The sequence below is a fragment of the Macrotis lagotis genome, chromosome 1 (assembly GCF_037893015.1).
Source record: "Macrotis lagotis isolate mMagLag1 chromosome 1, bilby.v1.9.chrom.fasta, whole genome shotgun sequence".
NCBI classification, from domain to species: domain Eukaryota; kingdom Metazoa; phylum Chordata; class Mammalia; order Peramelemorphia; family Peramelidae; genus Macrotis; species Macrotis lagotis.
Window position 1 is genome coordinate 902560882 of NC_133658.1, and position 24490 is coordinate 902585371.

General features: G+C 42.7%; 1 protein-coding gene and 1 pseudogene across 1 annotated transcript; both read right to left on the reverse strand.

The window, feature by feature from the left end:
* Positions 1-11630: 11630 nt before the first annotated feature.
* On the reverse strand, positions 11631-23992 carry LOC141509501 (cytochrome P450 2F3-like). Its single transcript, XM_074219105.1, has 10 exons — positions 23875-23992; positions 22742-22926; positions 22428-22590; positions 22137-22286; positions 19603-19763; positions 19274-19450; positions 15533-15674; positions 15114-15301; positions 14425-14566; positions 11631-14173 (listed from the first exon to the last, which is right to left on the reverse strand). Exons 2-10 carry the CDS (start codon positions 22913-22915, stop codon positions 13992-13994), a joined length of 1479 nt encoding a protein of 492 aa, XP_074075206.1. The 5' UTR covers positions 22916-22926; positions 23875-23992; the 3' UTR covers positions 11631-13991.
* On the reverse strand, positions 15758-16645 carry LOC141509506 (ATP synthase F(1) complex subunit epsilon, mitochondrial-like; annotated as a pseudogene).
* Positions 23993-24490: the final 498 nt, after the last annotated feature.

Consider the following 24490-nt stretch of genomic DNA (forward strand, 5'->3'; position numbering starts at 1 on the left):
TCTTCCTGATGACTGTGACATCAAATGATGACATGACTTTCAATTAGGTTAATTATAGTGAGGGAGAATCTTGAGCAAAGACATCCTTCTTACTGCTTTTCTAGAATCTTCATCTCCTTATGACTTGATTTAGTAGGAAACAGGACTTCTGGTGATGGCCTAGATGTTGTGGGAGACCTTGGCCTTTAGGATGTGGGTCCCTCCCATATCAACGAGGAGTCATGGCATTTTGAGCAATGCCAGGCACAACACTGGAACTTCCAGGTGCAACATCTATCCACAGTGCCACCACCTTCCCCCACCTTATATACAGTGTTCCACACCTCTAAACAAGGGTGCTGATGTCTTCTTAGAGCTCTTCTTCATTTTTAAACTTCATAACTACAATTTCCTTTTCATTTGTTTTGTTGTGTTTTTTCATTTACATGTTTTTAGTCACCATATATACTGATTTTTCATTTCTGTCTTCCCTTTCTATTAGTTCTTATCTTTTCCTGTGCATCTCCATGATATCATTTTCACAATTTCTTTAAGTTTAATAATATTCCATTACCTTCATGTACCACAACCTAATTCCAATTGATTTGTTTCCATTTCTTTATTTCTACAAAAATGTTGGCTATATATATATAGTACCTTTTTGTCTTTGCTTTCCTTAGAATATGTATCTTAGCAGTGGGATTTATGGGTCAAAGATATAGATATTTCAGTCAAATTTTTTAATATAATTTCAAATTGTCTTCCAGAATGATTGGACCAATTTGCTATTCTACTGAAAATTCATTATTGTGCCTGTCTGATGACAACTTCTCCAATATTGACTGGTATCATCTTTTCTCATTTTTGTCAATTTTCTGGGTTCAAGGTAAAACCTTATAAATGTATTTCTCTTACTATTTGATTTAGAACATTTTTTTCAAAGGGTTATTAACAGTTTGCAATTAATTTATGAGAATTGCTTATGTCTTTTGAATAACTTATCCATTGGGGAATGACTTTCGGTTTTGTATCTTTCTGTTAGTTATCTATGTATTGCTCATTTCTCAGGATCACTAGTTGCCAACTTGCACTCAGAAAAAGAAATGGAAACGTAGAGGAAATATGCATTTCTTGAGCATCCACTCAGATCCAGAAACTATGCTAACAGATATCTCAGTCAGAAGACAATCTTGAACTTGAGATCCAGGCACAGTCTTGCTGCTGCGATTTTCTACTGCAAGTTTTTATTGCCATGAGGAAGTCCAAAGGAGAGAATGCATTGAAAAAGAGTCTTCCCAGGGGAGAAGATCCAAAGAAGAATGGAACCTCATTCCTATAGGCTGCAGAATGGGGAACATCCTTCAACAAGAATGGTTTCCCTATACTAAGAGGGGAAGCTAGATGGCTTAGTGGATAGAGCACTGGTCCTTAGTCAGGAGGATCTGAGTTCCAGTCTGACCTTAGACACAATAATTATCCAGCTGTGTGACCTTGGGCAAGTTACTCAACCCCATTGCCATGTTTAAAAAAAAAAGACCAAGAAAAAAAAGAATGGCTTCCCTTTGACTCTTGGTGTCAATTGTTTTCATTACAAATAGAAACCATTCAGAGGGTTCTCTGTGTCTTCTCAGAAAAGATAAACTCTTGCACTTATCCCTCAGGAACTATTCCTTTCTGAAACATTTTCACACTCTAGGGTCACATCATGTCACTTGTAGAGTTGATCAAATTGAGCAGGGGAATTTTTTTTTAATGGAAATTTCATTTTATTTTTCCAATTACAAGCTATGGTAGTTTTTCAACATTCATCCATTTGCAAATTTATGAGCCTACATTTTTCAGCCACCCTTCTTTCTTCCTCCTTCCTTATGGCCATGAATAGTCTGGTAAAAGTTGTTCACTTACCTTCTTGTTTAGCATATTTACATATTAGTTATTTTGTGAAAGAGCAATTAAAACTAAGGGGAAAGAAAAACTCATGAGAATGGAAGAAAAAACCGAAGAGAAGCTTTTAAAAAGTGAACAAAGTATTCATTCAGACTCCATAGGTTTTTTTCTTTTAAAAATGTGAGTGGTATTGTCCATTACAGATCTCTCAGGGTTGTCCTTGATCTCTGAATTGCTGAGAGGAGCTGGATCTGTCATAGTCGATCATTTCACAATATTGTTGTTAGTGTGTACATTGCTCTCTTGGTTCTGCTCCCTTCACTCAACATCAGTTTATATAATTCTTTCCATGCTTCTCTAAAGTCTGACCACTCATGATTTCTTATAATCATATACCATAACTTGCTCAACCATTCCCCAATTGATGGGTATTCCCTCAATTTCCAATTCTTTGCCACTACAAAAGAACTACTATAAATATTTTTGAACATGTGAAAATTTTCCTTTTTTATGATTTCTTTTGGATATATTCCTAGTGTTGGTATTGTTGGGACAAAGGGTATAATCCAGCATAGTTCCATATTGCTCTCCAGAATAGTTGGATCAGTTTACAGCTCTACCAACAATGCATTGATATTCCTATTTTCCCACAACCTCTCCAACATTGATCATTTTCCTTTTTTCTCATCTTAGACAATCTGATAGGTGTGAGATGCTGCCTCACAGTTGTTTTAATTTGCATTTCTCTAATTTCTGGTGATGGCCTGGGTATAGTGGGAGACCTTGGCTACACATCTAATGACTTGTAGCATTTATTCATATGACTGCATATAACTTTATCTGAAAACTGCTGAATATGGGATCTTATGATCACCTTTGCCTCATGTACATCTTTCCTAGGGTTCTTCTAGATCCAGAGATGGCACCAAGACAGAGAAATTTATAGAATATTGGGGAGTTCTTGGATGGGGCTTTCTGGACCTAGCAGAGGACATCTTAGACCAGATGAGCTCAAGGAATGGCACAGGAACTATTTTAGACATGTATACTACCTGTGCCAAGTGTGCTGGCTTATGCTGGGTTAGCATTACTATTGGCTCTTGTCCTGAGAGGAAAGTGCCAGTGGGAATGTGACTTTAGGGTGAGGTGGTACACATGATCCTCATGCTAGAGATGCCTGCGGAAACCATAATATGATGGAACAAATCTCATAAACCTTGCACTTTACTAATACTGTGAGTTTTATTGACCCTACAGGTCTGAAGAGAGGAGTCCACTCTCTAAAATCTTACCCCCTTATAGGATATATTTCCTTGGGGGAGGTGGACACCCACAGGAAAATGAAGGAACATTGTGTTCATTACAATCCAATGCTAATCCTTTGCCTCATCAATTAGGTGCCAACTTCTGAAGTTCCCAGAGGCTGCTTAGGTTGGGGTATGAGCCAAAAAAGAGGTTTTGTGAGAAACGCCCAAGATTTTAACTAATCTGTAAAAACCCAGAGATTTGGTTCTTGGTCACAGATTACATAATAAAATCATTTATTTTGCCTTTTATAATTTCCTCTAAGTCATGGTTTATTAAAAATTCATTTTTCCCCAGTTGTGTAAGATATGACATTGTACTTTGTCCTAGTTTTTTCTAATACTACTATTTAAATTTTTATTGATATCTTTTGATTTTAAATCACCTTTATTTCCAAACTGAAGCTTCCGGACTCCTCTATCTTGAAAGCCATCCCCTTTATCAAAAAATATCAAAAGAGAGATTAGAAAGTTTGACAAAACCAACAACAATATCTTCTGAGACTGATAAGTATATGCAATGTCCCATACCCATAAATCTCCAGTTTTGCAAAGAAATAAGAGAGGAGAATTTTCTTGTCCTTTTTTTAGGGCCTAGCTTGTCATTACAATTACACAACTTTCAGTTTATTTTTCTCTTTTTATTTACACCATTGTAATTTAATACTCATTTAAAAATATATTTAGATTCCAAATCCATCTGGAATTTATTGTGATAGAAACTGAGAGATGTTCATCTATATTCATTTTTTTTTTGGCCAAACTGCTATTCAGTTCTTCCAACAATTTTGGCTGAATGATGTTGAGTCATGAATGCTTTTCCCAGTATTTTGTGATACATAATTAAGTTCAATATGTAACTGATTCTATTCCTTATTATTTAATCTACTTATCCAATGGCAGTTCAGGGTCACAGTGGATAAGAATGCAGGATTTGGAGTCAGGAAGACCTGAGTTCAAATTCTGTCGCAGATACTTACTCATTCTGTGACCATGGGCTTAATCTCTGTCAGTCTCAGTTTCCTCATCTGTAAGATGAGATAATAAAAATATTCTTCTTAAGATTGTTGTGAAGGAAAGATGTGATAATAAATGTACAGTATTTTGTAATCTTTAAAATCAAATGCAAGCTATGATTATCAGTTAATTTGATGATTTCTCCTCCAGGATATCTTTGGAACTCGGTTAATGCAAGTCCTCTTTCCTCCTTTTCTTTTTCATAATTTCTAGGACAGAAGTTTTTTTCAAAATGAATCTATCCTTAGGTTCATCAATGGAGAAAGAGGGACACTAGCAGAGGCTCTTCATTCAATTGGAAATTCTTGCCTTGACAGAGATAAGAAGTTCAGTGCTGAGCCAACTGGAAGTCTTGGGGTAGGGGGAAGCGAAAATCTACAGATGATGATCTGCTCACCCAGAAGAAGTGATAACCCTGTTGATTCTCAGCTCCTTCCAAGTCTAAGCCCTGGCTGATGTCTCTGGAGACAGTTTCTCTCCCATCGGGAATAGACAAACCAGTCTGAAGTAAAGTGTCATGATGGGATTGTCCAGGGTCTCCAACTAATCAACCAATAAGTACATATTAGGCACCTAGTACATGCCAGTCACTGGGCTAACTATTGTAGAAATAAAAAGAAGTCAAAAGACATTTCCTGCCCCCAAGAAGATCACAATCTAATGCCAGAAGATAGGCTAAGTAAAGATTCCTAGTGGAATAATTCTGTTACTTCCAAAAGAAAAGACTATATGGGAGAAGGAATTAAGGAGATAATTAATGGAGCTCTGAAATTATCATGAAACCCAGAGATTAAATTTGGGGAGACATAATTTGTAAGCATTTGAAGAGAAAGTGAAGTAGAAGCAGAAACTCAAAGTTCCAGAGCTGTTAAAAAAAAGAGAGACCATTGAGTCCAAATCATTCCTTCCTTTGACAGACTAGGAAACAGATTCTGGGAGAAGTCATTTTCCCAAGGTCCCACAGATTGTAGATATCAAAGGCGGCCTTTGAACCTAGGAGACAGGTTCAAGCTGAAGAAGGAGAACTAGAATTGAAGAAGTCCAAAAGCTGAAGAAGGGGAAGGAATAAGGAATCGAGAAGATAACCTTCTATAGCTAGTTGAATAAATGTTTGTATGACATATCTATTAGATTATGGGCACTGACTTTTGCCTTTTTGTATCCCTAGTGCTTAACACATAGGCTCTATAAATATTTTTCTGACAAATTGGCCTATAAAATTTGCAAATGTCCCAAACATGTGTGGGAGAGCTAGCATATTAAATGACAGAGCTGGGACCTGAGAATAAAAAGTTGAGATCCAATAAGGATAGAAACAATCACTTATACTTGGATTCAGAAAATCAGCTTCATTGGTACAATAGAAAGAGGGTTTTATTAGAAAGAAGTTCATCTGAAGATGATCCTGGGGTTCTTAGTGGATTAAAAGCTCAACATGAGAGAAGAGCTTGATGTTGCAGCTATAACCAGCCAGTGAATAGTCACTAACCTGAGAAATGGAGTATTCTTTGCCAAGAACAGCAAGGAGACCAGTGTTTGCTGCATCACTGGAGGTGATAGGGAGCCCCTGGAGTTGATTGAGTAGGAGAGTGATTTGGTCAGACCTCTGCTTTAGGAAAATAACTTTTTGGAGGAGAGTAGAGGATGAATGAGGGAGAAGCCAGGCTTATGGCAGGCAGACCTGCCAGCAGGCTGTCACAATAGTCCAGGTGCAAGGTAACCACAGTTTAAAGTAGGGTGGTGGTTATGTGAGTGGAGAGAAAGGGAGATGGATAAGAAATGTTGTGAAGGTTGAAGCAATAAATATGTCAACAGATTTGCTCTGTGGGGTAAATGTGAATGAACATGAGGCTGTGAATCTGAGTGAGTAGGAAGTTGATGGTACTTTTGATAGAAATAGGGTATTTTGGAAGAGAGAAACAAAAGAAAAAGAAAGGGATGGAACATTTTTATTGTGCCTACTATGTGCCAAACACTTAAAAAACCTAAATAATGATCCTTGCAACACTACAAGGTAGGTGATATTATTTCCAGGAAACTGAGACAGACAGTGACTTCTTAGAGTTGTATAGTTAATGTCTGTGACTGAGTTTGAATTTGGTTCTTCTGAACTCCAGACTAAGTGTTCCATCCATTGTGCCATCAGCTATCTCTCAGATAGAAGTGTTTTCGAAGAAAGAGAATGAGTTGGATCTAATTGATTTTGAGATGCCTTCAGGATGTCCAATTCACCTCTGAAAGACAGTTTAACAATGTGAACTTGGAGTTCAGGAGAGATTAGGCTGAAAAACTTCATCTGGGAATCATCTGAACAGAGTTGAGAACTGAACTCCTAGACCCTAATGATCACACTAATGAAATAATCAGAGGAAGAAGAGAAAAGATCCCAGGGTTGACGGGGAATAGGGGGTGCTGCCGTAAAGATGGGAGCTCTTTGAAAGTAGAAAAACTCATGACATGTCCTGGAGTTGGAAAAATTCAGCACTGATTTTATTTTACAAACCTAAAAAATTTCACAAAGACCTTTCAAAGAATTTAGAGAGAGAAGCAGGGAACTCAAGAGAGGAGAGAAGAAAAGCTTAGCTCAACATAAAACTGGGCGGGAGCACATGGTTCTAGGTTTGAGAGAATGTAGCCATCCTGCAAAGAAGGAAAGAGAGAAAAAGAAAGCTCCATTCCATGAGACCTTGCTTAAATACATTTCCATAGTGGACTGGCAAGGGTGGTACTTGGGGAGTAGATTAGCACCTGGCTCCAGGTATTCTTCCACATGGATACCACAGGTGTGATCCCCCAAGCAGTGGCTAAGACAATACTCATTTTGCATGGGAGGCATTCTACACACTAGTGTTTTAAGTCCAACATAGCCATTTCTTGCATGGCCTTCAAGTCCAATATGGCCATTTCCCTGTGCCCTGCTTCACCAGGATAAATCCTTGGGGGATAGCCAAGTTGATACGATCTAGATAAAGACAGACTGAGAAGACATGTTAGATATGTAGGAGGAGAACCAAGAGAGAGCAGAGTCACAAGAGATACTTAGATAAATCATTTATTAAGTTCTTGATATGAGCCAAAGCACTATGTTAAACACTGGGGAAACTTATAGGCAAGCAAGACAGTACTTGCCTTCAAAGCCCTCTGATTCTAATGGGGAGAGACAAGACCTGTGGCAGAGGCTGGGGCAGGGAGGTTGGGGGGCTTTTGGAAAGTGTTGGAGGAGGATGGTTTTTGTGAAGCATGATAAGGAAACAATGAGGAAGAGGTATGCAGGCAAATGTCCTTACCCAAGTGAAGCAAAAACTCCTCTATCAGAGCCATAGCATCTGGAGGCAAAATCCAGGATTTTTGAGGAGGAGAGAGAGGGTGATTCAAGTAGAAAGAACTTGAAGGGAAGAAAGTGTCAAGGAGAAGAGAGTGATCCACAGTGCTAAAGGCTGCAGAGAGGTTAAAAGGAATGAGCAAAGGTCACATTTGGCAATTCAGAGATTACTGTGGCTGCTATGACAGAAAAGTAAAGTGACAAATGTTGGAGAGGATATAGAAAAGTTGGGACACCAATGCATTGTTGGAGGAATTGTGAACCATTCTGGCCAGAAATCTGTATTCTGCAATGGGTAATTGTGCAAATGGATACTATCACAAAGGGCTATAAAACTGTTGACCTTTGACCCAGCAGTACCACTACTAGGTCTGTATCCTAAAGAATAAAAAATAAAAAGGAAACCCGTATGTATAAAAAATTTATAGGAATTCTTTTTTATGGTAGCAAAAATTGATAATTGAGGGGATACCCACCAAATGGGGAATGACTGAACAGATTGTGGTACAACATTGTGATGGAATACTACTGGGCTATAAAAAATGATTAGCAGAATGCTTTCAGAAAAAGCTTCAGAAATGATGCAAAGTAAACAAAAACCAGTAGGACATTTTGCACAATATGCACAATTGCACAATAATAGCAATATTGTATCATAATCAACTCTCAATGGATTACCAATTTTCAGCAATCCAAGACAGTTCCAAGGACTCATGATGAAAAAATCCCATCCACCTCCACAGAAAGAACTGATGGCAAAGCATACAGTTTTTTTTCAATTCTGTTTATTTTTCTTGTGGTTTTTTGGTCTGTTTTCTTCATAACCTTTCATAATGTATAATAAGGAAATATGTTTCGCATGACTGAACTTGTAAAACCTTTTCAAATTTCTTGCCTTCTCAATAAAGGGGAGAGGAAGAAAGGGTGGGAAGAGAATTTGAAATTCAAAACCGTAAAAAAGCTAAGGTTAAGAACTGTTTTTAAATAAAATAAAATATCAGAATAAAAAATAAAAGGCACTAGGGAAAAAGAGATCATCGGTAACTTTGAAGAAAGAAGTTTCAGATGCGTGATGAGGTTGGAAGCCAAATTGATAATTTAGAAGTGTAATTGGGGGAAAATATCAAAATAAAAAAAGGCACTTAAAAAAGGGATCATTGGTAAATTTGGAGAAAGAAGTTTCAGATGCATGATGAGGCTGGAAGCCAAGCTGAGGAGAATTTAGAAGTGAGAGGAAAAAGAAACAGAAGCACCCACTGAAGATAGTCTTAAGGAATTCCTGAATTAAAATCTAATCTCAGATACTTATTAACTGTTTGACCCTGGGCAAGTCACTCCACTCTGTTTGTCTCAGTTCCCTCATAAACTGTATAAAATATATAAAAATTATAAAATGACCTGGAGAAAGAAATGCTAAACCACTCCAGTATGGGGTCAGGAAGAGTCAGATACAATTGAAATAAATGATGGCTTAAGGAGTTCAGTTACAAAAGGCAGTTGGGATATAGGATAGCTAATGGAGATAGATTTAAGTATTTTTTAAGGCTATGGGAGACAAGGGTGTATTTGCAGGAGGCAGGAAAAGAGCCAATAGATAAAGAAAAATTGAGGATTAATGAGAGATCAGGGATGAGATGGGGGCCACCTCCTGGAGAAGACAATGGGATGGGATCAAGAGTTTGTTTTGGCAGGAGAAAGACCACCTCTTTTTTGGGAGATGGGAGCAAAAGGAGAAATTATCTAACTGATATGAGATGAGGAGGAGAGAAAAGGAGGCTCCCCTAGAATGTTTTCAATTTTTTGACACTTAGAGAGCTGAAAGAAAAACAATCTTAGCCCGAGGGCAGTGGTCTGGCTTTCATCAACTGGATTTTTTGTCTCAGCATTGGACTTGCTCTGAGAAATTGGATCCCTTAAGAACAAAAAGATGGTTTCTAGTTATTAGAACCTAAATGCCTGGATTTAGGAGATGATCGGCATGTCACCCTGAAGAGATGAATCCCAGAAACTGGTAGCAAGTATCAGGAAAATGATTTACTCTTCAAAGATGCTCTTTGGGGAACAGTAGATACTTGACACCTGGGGGATGCTCATCAGAGACCTGCTACCTAACAGAAGACAACTCAGAAAGCACACAATGACTATGTCCAGGCTCAGTAAAGATCTAAGTAATGACAACTCCAGAAGATAATAGATGTTCTCTGCAGTGATAGCAATATATGTTGCCCTAATGCATGTCTACTACCTGTGCCCCCATACCTGTGTCCACTTAGCCTAATGATCCTATGTATATTTATGGGAGAGCACGCCCCCAGGTTTGTGGAGAGAATTTTTCATGACTATTTTTCATGTTATGCTCTTGCTTTTGCTTTATGTCCTTTGCCTAATAGCAACAAAGTTATTACTTTGAGGGTTTTGTGAACTATGTCTAAGTTGATGCAGACTTTAAGAGTTTATTGGACCTGGTGTAGCTTTTCTGCGGGCCTTATGTGGGAAAGTATGTGGAGACAGTGACAAGTCATATCCAGGACAGGGACTCATGGGCTTTTCCCCAGCTCCCTAACATCTGGTGGAGGTATGTGAAACATGAAAATCCATTTTCTTTTCCTGGGTCTGCCTTCCATCTTGCAGGCCCTACTACCATGTGTGCCTTCCACCTCTCTCCACCCCACTTTTTCTAAGAAGTCATCTGCTACTACCAAACTCAAAAAGGTTGGAATGTTCCCTTGTCCTCTGTCTTTCTTGCCAATCCTGATTAACATTTCCAAAAACAGATTTCAATTGGTTCTCTATTCCATTTAGCTGAATTTACCTCATAGCACTGGAATTATTGCTTATGCTTCTCTCTGGACATTAGATCATAGAACAACGAATGCTTTGGAATTGGTTGCTGGGGAAACTGGGAGCCTTGAGAATGGATGAACAAGTCAGACCAGATATTAGGGAATAATCCCCCAAACTGGCATAAAACTAGGTGGGGTGACAAATGAGAGGGATATAGTCCTTGTACAAGGTAAACACAGTTAAGTGGTGCTCATCTTCCTGAGCTCAAATATGGCCTCAGAAACTAGCTGTGTGAACCTGGACAAGTCACTTCACCCAGTTTGCCTCTTAGTTTCCTCATCTGTAAAATGAGTTGGAGAAGGAAATAGCAAACCACTTCAGTTTCTCTGTCAAGAAAACCTCAAATAGGATCACAAAGAGTCAGACATGACTGAAATGACTGAACAACAAAGATCTTGGTTAATTTTTGTCTAAGACTCAAACAGAGCTAAAGGTCCTCGATCATCTTAGAAGTACTGGATCTGGGTTCAGGATGAAGGAAAAAAAAAACCCTTAGGTGCCACTTAGTCTAGATACTGATAGTTTTCTTTTTAATCACCTCCTCACTCTAACTGAACTGTGCTTGTGGTCTTTCTGAATATGTAGATTCTCTTCATTTAGCCCTTGTAGGCTCCTGGTGGTAGCCACAGGAGAAGTTTAGAAATGACAAAGGAGAGGGCATCCAATTTCTGAGCTCAGGGAGCCAAGGAGGCTCAAGAGATGGATAGACTAGGACTCTCAACCTCCTAGTAAAGTTTAGCGATATGGCAAGATTTAGAATAGACTTTAGGTTGTTCTGGTGCTGAAGGTAAAGGACCATGGACAGTGCCAATGAAAGTCAAAGTTGACAACCCAGGAATAGATCCTTCTGTGGAGCACACGACATACTTAACGAAGGGGCTTGCTCCCTTTTGCATCTATCTGCCTGTATTTCTAGTTCTAACTCTGTTTCTGTCTCTGTTTGTGACACAGACTGTGTTCGAGTGTATTTCTAACTCTGTCTCTTGTTTGAAGATGCATTGAAGGACCTGAGCATGTGCAGCCTGGATGACTTCATGTGAGAATTTGTCCCTGAATGCAGAACCAGCAACAAAGGATAGAACCAGAAGAAATTCCAGAAAAGCTTCCCAACAATGAACTATTTCTCCAAATGAATTGGGCAGCCTTGAGGAGAGGGTTGGCTTCCTTTTTTTGGAGATTGTTGGGTCCATAGAGTAGCCATGAGATCCCCTCAAATTCAATGATCTCTGAAGGTCTCTGATTCTGTCTTTTTTGTAAGTGTGTTTTTTATGCTCAAAACAATTTTATTATACATATTTCATGAGATATCGGTGTCAGAAATGAAAGCTCTCTATCCACTGTGCTTTGGTGACCCTCCTTTATTTGCCTCTGTAGATCTGTGCCTCGGTCCTCTTTAAGTTTCTGTTCCTAGCCTTGAGACTCACTCACTGTTAGTGAGTCTCGAAGGTTGGGAGGAGGTTATCATACTGATATCCTGACTTTCCCAACAGGGTCTTCATGGCCTCTCATTCCTAGACCCCTGCTTCAAATCCATGGTTTGGGACCTTCCAGGTGCTTCAAGTCAAATCATCTCTGACCTGGTTCCCACCCTGATCCTGCACACTCATATCTTGGACACTTGCTCAGAAATAGATTGTTTATTCTCAGATAGTCAAAGGGGCAGTCTTGCTGGGAGGCAAGCTGCTGGAGTAGAAAGGACCAGCACAAGGCCCAGTGCTTAGGGTGGGGATAGAGCATGAGAGATAAAGGATAGAAGTGTCATGGGGGCTTGGAGCAGGCAAGGATCTGATACAGATCTTGGCAAATTGGGTTCCAAGCTCTGGGATCCTGCCTAGGTTTCAGGGAACCATGCCCAAGGATATGGGGGAGGTACACTCAGAATAGGAAAGAACTAGAGGTACAGGGAGGAGAAATAAAGGATAAATGGGGGAATCAAGGGAGAAGGGCTGAAAAGCAGAGATAGGGAAACTGAGGGAGGGGATCAGGGAAGATTGAAGAGATGAAGGATGAGAGTAGGGGAGACTGATGAGGGAAATCTTGAAAAACAAAAGAACAGAGATGGGGAGAATAAGAAATAGTAGGGACACAGGAAGAGGGTGGAGGAGGCTGAGGGAGAGAAGTGTGTGTAAGGAAATGAAAGAAAAGGAGAGATAGAAGGATGAAGGCAGAGAGATTGAAGGAAAAAGAAAAAAGTAGACTGAAAACTGAAGACTAAGGGAGGAAGACTGGGAAGATAAGGACAGTGGAAGTAGACAGGAATTGAAAGAAGGGAAGAGACAGTGAAATTGAAGCGGTGAGAGGCTGTGAAGAGACTGAGGAACAGGGCACATACCGAGAACCAGAGTGTGGTTACAAAGAGGACAAATGGAGAAGGAGACCCAGAGGGTTATCAGTTCAAGAGTGTAAAGAAGAGGAAATAGATTGATGGAAGAATGGAAAGGAAACCTGAGGACCAGAAAAGGAAACCTGAGAGAGAGACTAAAAACAGCAAAGAAATGGAAGGGACAATGAGGAAGGACACTATGAGATAGGGAGAACGTGGAGGAAGAAGGCAACCCTGAAGGAGAAAGGGGAAGCTAAAGGGAAAAGAGGAGAGAGAGAGAGGCAAACTGAAGGTGGTTTGAAAAGGCTTCAAAGTGTATCTAGCTCTACCTAGGTGATATAGTGAATCAAATGTTGGCCCTGGAGGCAAGAAGATCCAAATTCAAATCCAGACACTAGTTGTGTATCCCTGAACAAGTCACATAATTGCTGTCGGCCTCACCTTCTTGATTGTGAAATGAGAATAAGAGGCACTAACTCCAGAGATTGAGGACCAAATAATACAATAACTGTAAAATACTTAGATTTTTTGCATGTTGCCACTTAATTCCTGTTCCCTTCCAAGTTTCTCCAATCTATTCCCTAAATGGTTATCCATCTTCCCTTCTTTGAAGAACTTTTCTTGACATCAAATCTAAATTGACTTTTCCATAATTACAGGTTGCTCTGAGTTCTGCCCCCCAGGGCCAAAAAGAACTAATCTAATCCTTCTGTCACGAGGTAAATGCTATCTTGTTCCCCCTGAGCCTTCTCTACTGCAGGCTTAATATGGTGAGATGCTCCTCATGTGGCCTGATCTTGAGGCCCTCTCTAACCTGACTGCCCCTTTGGATGCTTTCCAGCTTTCCTGGTCAAGGCTTGTGTTTTCATTTCCCTTGGGAGAAAATTCTCTTTAGTAGGGCAGGTCAGCACTTGCTCTTTGTCCTATGGTCTTTAGGGAGTTGATTGGGGGCCATGGAGAAGTAAAATAATTTGCTGAGAGAAAGAGAGGAGAGAGAGGAGACAGAAAGAGGAGGAGGAGGGCGATATGATGATGACAAAGAAAATGGAGAGAAAGAAAAAATGGAAAGGAGGAGGAAGAAAGAAGAAAGGAGAAGAAGGAGAGAAAGGGGAAGAGTAATAGGAGGGTGAGAAGAGGAGAGAGGACAGGGAGAGAGAAAGAAAAGAGAAAGAAAGAAGAAGAAGGAGGGGGCTGACTGAGAGATAAGGGAGAAACCAAAAGGTATAGGAGGGAGACAAGGCAGGATTAATGAGAAAGATGGGAATTGAATGAATGGCTTTTGGTCTGCGGAGCTGAACTGAGAACCAGCCTGGACTCATCGGGGCAGCATTTGGAGCTGGAAAGGTCTTGGGATGTTGCCCAGGCCAGAGCTGAGGGGAGTCACATCAATTTCCTCCAGTGGGCATAGGGGCTGGAGAGTGAAGTTTTGTAGAATCCCAGTCAGGTAAAGGAACAGCTCCATTCGGGCCAAGGATTCTCCTAAACACAGGCGGCGTCCTGCAGGGAAGAAGAGGCTACAGGTAGCTGGGATCATAGATGATCCTAGAGTGAGAGAGGGAAGGGACTTCCAACCCCCTTATTTTTTCAAATAAAGGAACTGGGGCCAGCCAAAGTAAGTGACTTCCAAAAGTCACACAGTTTGTAACTAGTAAAGTTGTGATTTCCACTCAGGGCCTCTGACCCTAAATGACAACTCTCACAGAGACTTTGGGGAGGTTGGAAGGAGAGCCTTTGGTTGAGACACCCACCAGCAGAGAAGGGCATGAAAGCTGGGCTCTTCTTGAAGTCTTCCTTGGAGTCCAGGAAGTGGCCAGGGTTGAACTCATTGGGTGTCTGGAACTGACTGGGGTCGTAGTGAACGGTGTTGAGGAGAGTGATGATATCAATACCCTAGAAGATGGGGAGAAGAACTGGGAGGTGGAACACTCGAGTTTCTCTCCAAGGGGGAAGGGCAAGGGGAACACTCCAGGGCCAGAGTTGGGGAGGTTTAGGTAGGGCAGGGATTGTTGGAAGATGGGAGAGTCAGAATCAGGTTTTCATTTTTTCTTAGTTTCCCCAGTGCTGATGAGGTATCAAGAACCTGCTTAATAAATGTTCATTACTTACTTTCTGACAGGCTCCAGAAAGTGTGTGTGTGTGTGGGGGGGCAGGGCTTGGCCTAGACAGGATTTGAGTCCTGGGCTGAGGGAGATGGCCAAGCTGTCATTCAGGGAAGACAGACCAGGGTCTAGGTTTTGGAAGAGGGGGTAAGGGGGGGACTCAAGAAGTCTTGTCACCTCAAAGTGGAGTAGAATAAAGCTGGAAGATGGGAAGGTGAGGGGATTAGGGCTGGGGCTCCTCTCTCCAGCAGGAAGGTGCTGCAGAAGGCTGCTCCTCTGGAGGGGTGGAGGGAAGCAGGACAGGGGTCCGGACTGGGATCTCAGGGTGGGATCCCTACCTTGGGCAGCTGGAAGCCTCGGAAGGCCGTGTCACGGGTAAGTCGGTGTGGCAAGTTCATGGGGATGACGTCAGCAAAACGCTGCACCTCGTGGATGACGGCATCAGTGTAGGGCATGGCTGAGCGGTCCTCCAGGGTTGGTCGTCGGCCTCGCCCCACTACACGGTCGATTTCTTCCTGGACTCGGGCTGTGGGAGGCACGTCCACACCCCAAGTGAGCCAAGGAACTTACCTCTCTCCCACCAGAGCTCCTCTCTTCCCCAAGGCCAGGTTTCCTTCTTCTCCTGGACTAGGACCAGAGGCCCATGCCTGGGCTGATTAGGGGCATGGGAGTGTAGGGGCAAAATCCATGGGCAGGAGGGCAAGGGAATGCCCCAGAGGGGTCAGGGAGGGGTTGGGGCAGGAGGTTGGAGGCTCACTCTGAATGTGTGGGTACTTCATGAGAAGTAAGAAGCCGTGTCTCAGGGTGGTGCCCACAGTCTCTGTGCCCCCAAAAAGGAGATTGTGTGTGGTCTTCACTAGCGTCTCCATGTGGAAGTGACTTCCTGGGCTCTTGGCTTCCTGGAGACAAAGTAAGACTGACTATCCCCACACTCCCACCTGGGCCCTGCATCCCACCCACCCTCCCCTCACCTGGAGTCAGAAATTGTTATCCTCACACCTGGGGCCAGCAGGGATAGGGGGAAGAGATTGGTGGGAGTGAGGAGACAACTAATAACTTCACCCCAGCCTATGCTTCCATGGGGGGTGCAGAGGGAAGGTCAGACTTCACATCCCATTCCCTCCCTTCTCCCCAACTTCCAAAGTCATTGGTTTGTTCCTTCCTCTCACAGTGGTCCAGTGCAATGGGATCAAGACAACGGAACTCTGTTCCTTCCTCCAACTGGGGCAGATGTGAGAGTCTGGTGGAGTGAACCACTTAGTTACTTTCTAAATTCCTTTTTTTTTTTTTACCAGGAATCAGGGAAGCTACTTGCAAGCCAGGAGGTAGATTAGATACATGTGCTGAGGTCCCATCCCTAGTGGGGGGACTCTCTCCCAAACCCCTTTTCTCTGTTTTTGTCTCTGTTTCTGCACTTCTATTTTTTTCTCTATGTCTATCTTTTTTTTCCTCCTCCATCTTCCTGGCCCTGTGCAATAGGATCAAGTCAAGGGAACCCCATTCCTTTCTTCAGCTGGGGAAGATGTGAGTCTGATGGGGTGACCCCTTCAGTTCCTTTTTTTTTTTGAATCAGGGCTTAGTTTATTGGCATGTCAGAATACACAGGCAGGTGTTTTCTTCTCAACAGCAAAACATGAAGTGAGATAGTTTCCAATCTGCCATAACATATAACTGAAAATCTTCACCTTGAAAATGTAGCACTAGTCAGGTTACATTATTCCTTTTTAACTTTCACTATTTTTACACTGCTGCCAGAAACCTTTTCAGCATTTGCTTTGAATTCAGTCTTCAGTGCATCTCTTACTGCTTTTGCACAGATCTGGGAATATCAGATATAGCTGAGTCCGGCCTGTCTCCAATGGGTGACCATGGCTGTGGGGCGGGCGGGTGGGCGAGGAACCAATGAGGGAGAAGTCAACCGGCTCAAGGAAGGTCACCTTTCAGTTCCCTTCTAAACCATTTTTTCTCTGGCTTTGTCTTTCTGCACCTCTTGACTTTTTCTGTCTGTTTCTGTCTGTCTCTCTCCATCTCCCTAGTCCTGTGCAGTAGGATCAAGGGAACCCCATTCCTTCTTCCAGCTGGGACAGATGTGGCAGTTTGGTGGACCACTCAGTCCCTTCCTAAACCCCTATACTCTGGTTTTGTCTCTATTTCTACACCTCTGACTCCATCTTTTCCCCTGTAAAGGTGTCTATCTTTTTGTCTCTCTCCATTTCCCTGACCCTGGTCCTGGTTGAAGAAATTACAGGCTTGACCTCCCCTCCACTCCCCTCACTCATTCCTCCTCTTTGCCAAGATGGATGGCTGGCAAACTACCAGCTACCTCTCCTTTACAACACCTTTTCAACTAGAATGAGAACCAGTTCTACTTGCTGCCCCCAGGCACCTTAGACACACCACTCTGGGTCCCTGGCCCAACTGGGCTTTAGACAGGAGCTTTGAGAGCCTGGAGGGTAGAGATGGGAGCATGGTCAGTGTATGAAGCAGATCTGAGTCAGATGGATTGGAGAGGAATGGGAAGCTGCCACTAGATGTATGGGGTTAAACAAAGGAAATGGGTTGATTTATGTTCATGAATTAACTTTTAAGTGCCTTTTCATGGAAGCTGTCTACCTCTCCTGGAGGCCTCTCCCTTCTCAGCCCTGCTTCTAGACCAGGGGTGGGGAAAGCTTTTTTTCTGCCAAGGAATATTTGGATATCTATAACATTCTTAGACTATACAAAATTCTCAACTTAAAAAATGAATAATTAATTCACCCTTAAAAAGCTCTTAGATTCAATGAGTTTCAAGTCCTGCCTGTTGTGTTGGCATCTCCAAACCAAATGATTTTGAGGGCCTTATATGATCTGTAGGTCTGATGTTCCTGCCCTTACTCTTGTCCTTAGCTCTTTCTTTCAAGGTTGAGCTCCAGGGCATCTCCAAGGAGACCTTTCCTAATTTGAGTTAATTAATGTTCCCATAGCTTGGTATTCACTTTATATAGGCCCAGACAATGACACTGAAAGTATCAATGGGATTGATGTTTTCTCCTCCTTGAAGGGATTGTCCATTTTTTGACTTTACATCTTCAATGCCTTTTACTATTCTATTTAACAAATGCTTGTTTAATTGAGTTGAGTCAGAGGACTTGGGTTTGAATTCTAATAATTTACTGTCCTCATGACAAGCTCCTTCCCTTCCCCTGGGTCTCAATTTCATTATATAAAAAATGAGATGGTCGGGCTAGTTGAAACTCAGAAGTCTCTTTCAATGTTATGATTTAATGATCTAATTGATGATCCTATGATCTAAATAAATGATTTCTATGTTTCATATCAATATCAGTTGGTAGGGAGTGGGGAAGGGATCTCTGGGATCTTCTACCTTAGGACCAGTCAATTTCCACTCCCCCCCTTCATCATGGTGAACTTCCTGCCTGATTCTCCTCCTTTATTGGTTCCATATCCTCTTTTTCCTACAACTAAGACATCCTTACTTATTTCTGAATCATAAATCCAATGATCTTCTGATAGACGGCAGAGCTGCAAGGAATCTTAAAAATTGGATCCCATCTCTCATTTTACAGATGAGTGAATAAAGGTTTTACATTTTGGAGTGGAAAGTGCTTAATGGAAGGAAGGGATAGGTGGAAGAGATAATGGGAGAAAATCTCTGAGGAACTTAGAGGTTTATAGAATAACAAGATGGCAGTCTGGTTCAGTCATGTCCAACTCAACATGATCTCATTTTGGAGTTTTCCTGGCAGAGATATGAGAGTGGTTTGCCATTTCCGGATCCAGATCATTTTACAGATAAGGAAACTGCAGTAGAGTGAAATAACTTGTCCAGGGTTACACACTAGGAAGTGTCTGAGGCCAGATTTGAACTCAGATTTTCCTAACTCCAGACCCAAAACTCTTATCCATTGAATTATCTAGCTACCCAACAGTAGAATTAACAATTTGACATCCTTAGACCCATAGAACTTTGAACTTTCAGAATCTTAGAATTAGAGAGTGTTAGACTTTTCAAATCTTTGACTCTTAGCAGCAGAGAAACACAGAAATACAGATTCAGAGACTGTAACTAGGGTGTGGTGACTGGAGCTTTTTTTAGGGATGCCAAATTTGGAGGGTGTCTGCACTTGCAACCTTTCACCAGCTTGGGAACAACAGCATTGAATGCTAAGCAAGAAAAACTAAACTTGAAAAATTAAACAAGCCTCTGGGTAGCTTACTAGTATGAATTCCTCTGTAAACCCATTCGTATCCACGCCTCCAAAAATGCCATGCTATTGCCCTTAGGGGTGGCATGTGCCATAGGGGAAACATACCTCCTTACAACTCTGCTCTGAATCAAAATGAGGTTATTAAAATGAAGAAATTTGAGACTCTTAGCTGAATCATAGACAATTGAAGCCCCTGATTCTCTTAGAGACCAGGATCATAGATTCCGCAGGGGAGGATCCTGCAAATTCCTCTGGGAACCCTGGAGAGTCTGATCTGGGGAAGACCCTACCTCAGCCATCTTGATAAGGAAGCAGTCAATAAAATCCGAGGGGCAGTTAGGGTCCAGCCTGGCCTGGTGCTCATGGATGCTTTGATCAATGAGGGACTTCATACTCCCAAAATTCTGAAAAAGGCGGTGATGAGGACCCGGGATCCATTGTAGAAGACCAGGAAAGATGTTGTACATCTAAGTTGAGAAGAGAGGGGAAGACTCCAGTTTAGAGAGAGTCTCCCCATCTCCCTATCCCTCTACCCTCTGGGTCCCCTAGGAGCCTTCAGTGGCCTCAGCAGGTTCCATTTTCTCTTCCCCCCACCCAAGTTATGTCTGCCCAGACACACCTCCCCCCAGGGGCTGCTCATGATCTTAAAGTTTTCATTGATGAGATGAATAATCTTGAGCAGACGCTCATCCTCATAGTCAAAGCGGCTGCCGAAGATGACCGAGCAGATGATGTTGGACACTGAGCGACTCAGCACGTAAGTGGGGTCAAAGGGAGCACCTGCGGACCAGAGATTCCTAAAGGTCAACAGGGCTGCTGGTGGGGAACAACTGTTACAGTGTAAACTAGGTGATATTCTGTCCTAACATCCTCCCAGCTTTAACATGCCATCATCTAAGGTGCCTCTCATCTAGAATGTTGCTCAAATCTTGCCCAACAGGGTGGTAGGCTTTTAGATCAAAGGGTCCTTTCTTCTCTATGAGTCTCTGTTCCATGGACTCTCCCAGCTCTAGCATTTCAAGTTCTAAGTTCCCTTCGATAAATTTGTACTTTTATCATCTTTCTCTAAAATTCATGTAGATACTTTGAACCGTACCCTCTGTGGTCTGAAGAAGTTATAAGAAGCCAGGTAGAGGGGCAACTAGGTGATGCAGTGGAAAGAGCACTGGCCCTGGAGACAGGAGGACCTGAGTTCAAATCTGGCCTCAGATGCTTAATTACCTAGCTGTGCGGCCTTGGACAAGTCACTTAACCCCATAGACTTTCAAAACAAAATAAAACAAAAAAAAACAAGGTAGAGCAAAGGGACAAGACATCTTTGGGGAGCAGTGTTAGGGGAGACAAAGTCAGAGAGTGAATGGAAGAGTGTGGAGAGACTGGGTGGTGGTAACTGGGCAAATTGTAATAAAGTAATAAAAAAGTGAAAGGGGCCTGGGGTTCTTAGATCTCTGCCTAGTCCTTTGGGTGATTTTTGAGCATTCCTCCCCACTCTCTGGCAAGATGTAGCAACTCAGGGGGCAGCTAGATGGTGCAATGAATAGTGCACCAGCCCTGGATTCAGGAGGACCTGAGTTCAAATGTGACCTCAGACACTTAATAGTTTCCTAGCTGTATGACCTTGGGCAAGTCACTTAACCCCATTATCTTGCAAAAACCAAAAAATAAATGCAACTCAGATAGAATAATTTATCTGAGGACAACAGACCACTAGTTGATCTACCCTAATTTCATCTACCTAGTTGATGCAATCTAATACTACCCTAGATGAAGACGTACAACATGACATAGTGCAGCCAGACACATACAACGGCATACTCTTTTTTGTTTTAAGTTTTTTTTTGTAAGGTAAATGGGGTTAAGTGGCTTGCCCAAGGTTGCACAGCTAGGTAACTATTAAGTGTCTGAGACCAAATTTGAACTCAGGTCCTCCTGGCTCCAGGGCTGGTGCTCTATCTATTGCACCACCTAGCTCCCCTGACAGCATACGCTTAACTGCAATGCTGCAATGTGTCATATGATAATAAATCCTGTCCCAAAACACATCAGATATCTCTCAAGTACATGAGAACATGAAAATTTTACAATAGCTAACAGGACAATTCATTATGTAAACCAGCCACGAGCATAATATAAAAGAGACAGAAGTACCTATAAGATTTACAAGAAGCGGGGCAGCTAGGTGGTACAGTGGATAGAGCACCAGCCCTGGAGCCAGGAGGACCTGAGTTCAAATTTGACCTCACACACTCAATAATTACTCAACTGTGGCACCTTGGGCAAATCACTTAACCCCATTGCCTTGCCAAAGAAATTAAAAATATTTACAAGTCAATTGATTTCATTTAGATTGTACTTTTATCATCTTTCTCTAAAATGCATGTAGATACTTTGAACCGTACCCTCTGTGGTCTGAAGAAGTTATAAGAAGCCAGGTAGAGGGGCAACTAGGTGATGCGGTGGAGCCCTAAACCACAGGACACAGGCTATTAAGTAACATGAAACCCTCCCAGGTGACAAGTTTCTTGAGAATAGGGTTTCTGTTTTGCCATTTTTATCTCCAGCACCCAGGAGAGTGGCTGGCACATAGTAGGTTCTTCATAAAGGCTTGTCAATTGATTGTTCCCCTCTGACAATAACAATGACCATACCCTACTTCCTCTAGGAAGGAACCTCACAGCCAGTGAAACACAACAAAGGCTCTGAAAACCCACTGCACAGTATTTCTATAATATAACCTTCTATATTTCTATAATATAACCTATAATAGAGCCTTCTATAATATAACCAGTGAAGTGACATCACAAATTGGCAAAGAGCAGAAGCCTGTGGAACCTCAGAATGTTCTCATTAGGAGATGGTGCTTTAAAACTCAGATTGTCCTAGAGGATGAGGAAGGGGCTTGGTGAGTGCCAGTGCATCCTATTCTCTGCACATGCATGTGTGTGTGTGTGTGTGTGTGTGTGTATGACTGTATAAGATGTGTGTGACTATAAGATGTGTGATGTGTATGTGACTGCATGTATAAGATGTGTGATGTTTGTGTGTGTATGTGAGGTGTGTGACTGTGTGTGTGACTGTATGTGAGATGTGTGACTGTGTGTGTAAGGTGTGTGTGTGTGTGTGTGTGTGTGTGTGTGTGTGTTGGTCACCTACCTTCAGTTTTTTTTAATTCCTCCAAAAGAAAGGTTTCCTCTTCCAGGATACGCTCCTCAATGCTTTTTTTTCCCATTCCAAAATTGCGAAGGATCTGGATGGAAAATCGCCTCAAAACCTTCCACTTTTCCCCATTGGAGAAGGCAATCCCTGAGAAGGGGATGAGGCTTGGCTCAGATGGTTCCCCTGTCCTGAGGATCCCAAGGAAAGTGGGGAGCTGGAACTGGAGCTAAGATTAGGGTTGGGTGAGGGGTCGGAAAAAGTGGAAGGGAGGCAGGAGAGGGGTCTCACCATTGCCCTTTGTGAAGTCATGAAAAACTGGGTACTCCCCTCGGCCTGCAAATTCTTCTGCTTTGTCCACCAGAGCCTCCTTGACTGTCTCATACCCACTTAGGACAACCACAGGCCGGGTACCCAGGTGCACAGTGAATACAGAACCATACTCCTGGCTCAACTGGGCGAAATAGAAACAGAACATCAACGAGACTGGGCTCTTTGTTGTCCTCCCTCCCTCCCTCCTTCCCTCCCTCCCTCCCTCCCTCCCTTCCATCCTCTATCTCTGTCTTGTCCCCCAAACTCCCCCATCACCCAACCTTGGCCCTGACCTTGGTGAGTGAGGCCAACATGTCTCTAGATCGGAGCTGCAGTAAGTTACCCAGCAGGGGCAGGGGTCTGGGTCCTGGAGGCAGGCGGCCTTTGGTTTTGTAGGCTCCCTTGGCCAACAGCAGGCAGGTGATGCTTATCAGCAGCAGTAGCAGCACTGTCCCGGTCCAGTCCATGTTGGAGGCTCCTGTTCATATTGGAGGGCAGGGGTAGAGACTCCAGAGTCACTGGCCAGATCATCTCATTCACAGATATCCTCCTTCCCTTCCCAGGGGTTACCCAAGTCTCTAAGGACAGTCTTAGACAGAGCTTGGGAACCCATGAAGACAGAGGCAGACAGAGAGTGGGCAGCAAGATCTTGAGAGACAGAGACAGAGACATAGTGAGAGAAACTGAGAAACCCTCCCCCAGGGAGATAGTGAATAGGGGAGGCAGGAAGGAAGAGGGGAAAAGAGATTCAGAGACGATCAACAGGGAGAAAAAGAGAGGGAAACAGATGGACAGATAGCAGAGCAATTTGGGAATAGAAGCAAAAAGAGAAAAATGTTGGGAGAAAACACAGGAAGCACCGGGAGAAAGACAGGTATGTGAAAGAGACACGGGCTGTGAGAAACACAGGAAAAAGTAGGGGCAGAGACAGAGACAGATTGAAGACAGGAGAAAGAGAAAGGATCAGAAAGACAGGGTCAAAGACAATCAGGAACACAGGGGGAAGCAAAAGTAGGGAAATAACAGGCAAAGGATGAAGGAGAAACCAAACAGAGAGAGACAGAGATGGAAAGAGGGAAGAGTGAGATGGAGGAGGAGGGAAAAAAGGAAGAAAACAATAAATTGAGAAGATGGAGAAGAGACAGAGAGAGAGAGAGAGACAGGGACAGAGTCCATGAGACAGATTAGAGGGAAACTCGAAGAGGAAAAGTGAAGAATCAAGGGCAAAGAGACTCAATCTCCAGTAAGTTTGATGGGTCCTGAATTGTTGTCGGGTCCAGAGAAAAAAGACCCAAGATTCCTAGGGAGCAAGAGTATAAGAAGGAAAAAATAGATCTGCAGAGCAGAGTCATAAAAGTAGGAAGACAAGAGATTAAGTGATACTGTTCCCACTGCCCTGCCCCACCTTGTCCCTTATCCCAGGTACCTTCTGGGCTGAGGGGAGTCTGAACTGGGGAAAGAATGTCCTGAGATGTGTAAGGACTAAGCTGGCTAGTGTTTTATGTGGGTCCCAGCCCCACTGGGGTGTGACTCTAGGAGGCTGCCCTTCTTCAGGCCCTCCTCCCCTCGCAGTCCACCTTTATCCATCTAGATGCTGACCCTTAATCCGACCTTGAATTGAGTTGAATCCTTGTAGCTTGCCCTGAGGGCCCGGGCCCTTAGCCAGTTGGACTCAGTCCGCAGTTGCTAGCTCCTCAGTCCTTGAGCTTTCCCTGATTTCTGATGTACCCCTCCCCCTCTATCCCTGATCTAACCTTAGACTTGCTTGCTTTAGTTGCTTACATAACGTCAGGGACTTTGGGGAGGTCCCCTCTTTCCTGATTTCCTTTTGGAGAGGAGGAAAGGAGGAGAGAGGAGGAGGCTGCCCAGGGCTATTGGCAGTTTAGAATATTTTCCCCCTTTTCTCAAAATTTAATTTTTTAATTTTAATTTTCAGTATCAAATTTTTCTCCCTCTCTTTCTTTTCTCCGCCCCCCCCCCAGTCATCCAGAAGGCAAGAAATCTGATACTCATTATACATATGATGCCATGAAAAAAAGTAT

Bases quoted from the DNA above. Each gene is read 5' to 3' on its own strand.
- LOC141509501 (XM_074219105.1), bottom strand. From the start codon at position 22,915: ATGGACTGGACCGGGACAGTGCTGCTACTGCTGCTGATAAGCATCACC. The intron at 19,764-22,136 runs GTAGGTGACCAA...TCTGGTCCGCAG, and splicing joins GGAATTAAAAAAAACTGAAG to GTGCTCCCTTTGACCCCACT. The intron at 19,451-19,602 runs GTGTGTCTGGGC...TTCTCAACTTAG, and splicing joins TGAGCAGCCCCTGGGGGGAG to ATGTACAACATCTTTCCTGG.